The sequence below is a fragment of the Drosophila pseudoobscura genome, chromosome X (assembly GCF_009870125.1).
Source record: "Drosophila pseudoobscura strain MV-25-SWS-2005 chromosome X, UCI_Dpse_MV25, whole genome shotgun sequence".
In the NCBI taxonomy this organism is placed as follows: domain Eukaryota; kingdom Metazoa; phylum Arthropoda; class Insecta; order Diptera; family Drosophilidae; genus Drosophila; species Drosophila pseudoobscura.
In genome coordinates this window covers 53034580-53037661 of record NC_046683.1, presented here as the reverse complement: position 1 = coordinate 53037661, position 3082 = coordinate 53034580, and the positions used below count along the sequence as shown (strand labels likewise).

General features: G+C 48.9%; 1 protein-coding gene across 1 annotated transcript; it reads left to right on the top strand.

Moving 5' to 3' along the window:
• Nucleotides 1–1597: 1597 nt before the first annotated feature.
• LOC6900773 (uncharacterized) lies at nt 1598–2650 on the top strand. Its single transcript, XM_002135096.3, has 2 exons — nt 1598–2056; nt 2120–2650. Exons 1-2 carry the CDS (start codon nt 1664–1666, stop codon nt 2540–2542), a joined length of 816 nt encoding a protein of 271 aa, XP_002135132.3. The 5' UTR covers nt 1598–1663; the 3' UTR covers nt 2543–2650.
• Nucleotides 2651–3082: the final 432 nt, after the last annotated feature.

Genomic DNA, 3082 nt, shown 5'->3' with positions numbered 1-3082 from the left:
CATTCTTTGCAGGGGGAGGGTCGGTGGCTGGGGGCTGGGGGTCCTCTCTGTCTGTTTGCTTTCATGTTTAAATGTGCTCGCGGCATCAATATTTGTATCCTGGCAAATATTTGGCATTTGTCATGTAAATAACGTTATTTCAATTACTTGGATCTGAACGGAACGAAACGAAACGAAAAGAAAACGGCCATCAAACCAACAGAAGAAACAGAAAACAGAAAAATATGGTGGGCGGGGAGGGGAGGGAGAGAGTGGGGGTGGCACCCCAAACCAGAACCAGCAAAAGAACTTTGGGAATAAAGAAGAAGAAGAAGTGCAGTACCAAAGCCGGGAATGGTCTGTTTCTGCTTCTGTTTCAGCTTCTGTTTGCATTGGCCAAATAACTTTGGGCTAAAATTTACTTATGACAAGAAGTCACACAAAAAAAGGGAAAAATATTATTAATACTGCGAAAGAATAGCCAAAGAAGTCATCCTTTCTCCCCCCATTGGGGTAACTACTACAAAATTCTACAACTATTTATTTAATAATACTTTAGGCACCAGATAGTCCTGTGAAAAATAATAGAGACCCTCTTGGGCTATATTTTGGGAAATTTTAAAGAATTCTTCTTCCTCGAAAGAATAGCCAAAGAAGTCATCCTCCAGCCCCCCTCCACGCCCCACCATTGGGGCAACTACTACAAAATTCGACTACTATTTATTTAATAATACTTTAGACACCAGATAGTCCTGTGAAAAATAATAGAGACCCTCTAGCCTAAGAGGGAATTTTGGGAAATTTTCAAATGATCTTATTTTTTTATAATTGTTCTTCCTTTAAGTAAGATCCAAACAAGATTTAACGATTCGAACTATGGGTTTAATGGCAGGAAATAAATATTTATATATTACCAAAGGGTTTCCCCTTATCATCTTAGGAAATAGTGGCATCCAAGGTTTCTGCCAGTTATCCATCTAAAAGAGCTACTTATATGAAATACTGGCACCCATTTCCCAAGGTTTGTTTCCATTTATCCATAAAAGAGCCACAAAATGTGCAGTTTGTGGGTTTTTCTACGTCACTAATGGAATATGACATTGCGTCATTTGCATTTGAATCCATAATATAGAAATATATGTATGTATGTGGCTTGTATGTGCATACCTTTATCCGAACAAGTACTAGGCACGATTCGGTGTAGGGCGTTGTTGGGGAAAATAACGAAGAAGGCGACACCCATCGATGGGTGTAGGTCTGATGATCTCTTCTCCAAAATATGACCAAAATTGTACGAACTTTTGTCGAAAGAAATTCGATTGCAGGGAACAAAAAATGCTACCCTCTAAAAGCCCAACCGAGCATGCCCTGGCCCTCTAGAAGAGCAGGGTACTAGTGGGAGAGAGAGAGAGAGGCGCGTGTAATCGAATCATTGTCACCCTGCGCAGTCCCCCCCTCCCCACCCCCCTGCCTTTCGCTCATTCGAACGAATGGCAGCACAAAGCGGGAGCGCAATCAAAGCGCTGACGTTTGCACAAACAGCGTGAGCCGAGAGCGCTCTCAGAGAGCGCTATCCGCTATCCGCTCTCTTGACATTTTGCGCATGCAAGATTGTGCATGTCCGATTCGGAGCGTGGCGTTTCAGTGTTGTGCGTGTGTTCGTGGCCAGTGGACAGCCGGGGAGATGAACTCACGCGACCGGCAATTCTGGACCGAGTTCCTGCTGCTCTACCGATCGCTGCCGGCCGTCTGGAAGGTCCGGAGTCCGCAGTACAGCAGCCGGGCGATGAAGAGCGCCGGCTACGAGCAGCTGGTGGGGAAGCTGCGCGAGGTGGAGCCGCACGCCAACCGCTCGCTGGTGGTCAAGAAGATCAACTCGTTCCGCACCAACTTCCGGCGGGATCAGCGCAAGCGCGAGCAGTGCTCCGAGGAGGGGCTGCCCTTCGAGTCCACGTTGTGGTACTTCGATCTGCTGGGCTTTCTCGAGGGCCAGGATGAGGCCCCCCCGCCCGTGCGGGGGCCAGGCGGCGACAGTAGTGCCGGGGGGGAGGCAGCCACCGAGTTGGACGGCGAAGAGGTAACCGGGGAGCCAATAGAGACATTTTCCGCAGATATTTCCTCAAAACGAGTGCCTTTGCAGATCTTCTATCCCGCCTACGAAATATCATCGCCCAAAAGGTGTCGCCCGACCATTAAAGAGGAATCGCTGCCGTCTCCCGACTCCTGCCCCTCGCCCCCCGCCACCCAGTACTCCTCCCCCTCCGCCTATCAGCAGCTGCCGGAGCGCAGAACGCACCCAATCGGCACGGAGGCGCTGGCTCACACGTGGAGCAGCCAGTTCCAGGAGCTCTCCCAGCGCCAGCGGATACTCGCCCGAAAGCTGATCTCGGACATCCTCTACTACGGCTGCATGGAGCAACTGGAGCCCAGTCATGTCGACCAGCTCCAGCAGATGATGGTGCGCCAAAGCTCAAGCTCCAAGGCCCTGCCGCAAGTCGGCAACGTTTCGGCATCGACGGATTCGGGGCAGGTCCAACCCCCCACCACGGAGGGAGACATTTGAAAAGCTCCGCCAAAGGCACACCCCCATAAATATCGTTTTAGTTAGCCAATGAAACCCTTAAAAACTCTAAATTTATTTTCTAAATTTTCCAAAAAATATATAAATAATTTTCAAAAAAATTAACCAAGTTTGGGCTAGCCCTAAAAGTATCATCATTGCCCCAGATGGAAACCCGAGACTCCCTCCACCCCCAGTTGACCTGTCGATGAATCGAATTCAAAGCCATTTTCCAATGGGCGGCACGGCGCGGCCTTGTCGCGGGAAATTAGCAAATAAATGTGCCCGAAATTAAAACAAATTAACAACATTTATTTGCGACTCTAAAAACTTGGTCACTTTTTGTGTGTGTGGGTTCGGGAATTGAAAAACTTTTTCCCCCAAGCCCCCCGAAAACGAAGTGAAAGTAAAGCAAATCGAAGGCACGAGTGCCCAAAGCAAATGACACTTCCCTCCCCCTGCACCCAATGGCTACGCTCCGCACTTAGAGCAATTGCTATATGGGAGGGTGGGGGGGTGGGGAGGGGAGGGGAAAAGGTAACA

Excerpts from the sequence above, each read along its gene's own strand:
- LOC6900773 (XM_002135096.3), top strand. The coding sequence starts at position 1,664 with ATGAACTCACGCGACCGGCAATTCTGGACCGAGTTCCTGCTGCTCTAC. Across the intron at positions 2,057-2,119 it reads CCGAGTTGGACGGCGAAGAG|ATCTTCTATCCCGCCTACGA; the intron begins GTAACCGGGGAG and ends GTGCCTTTGCAG.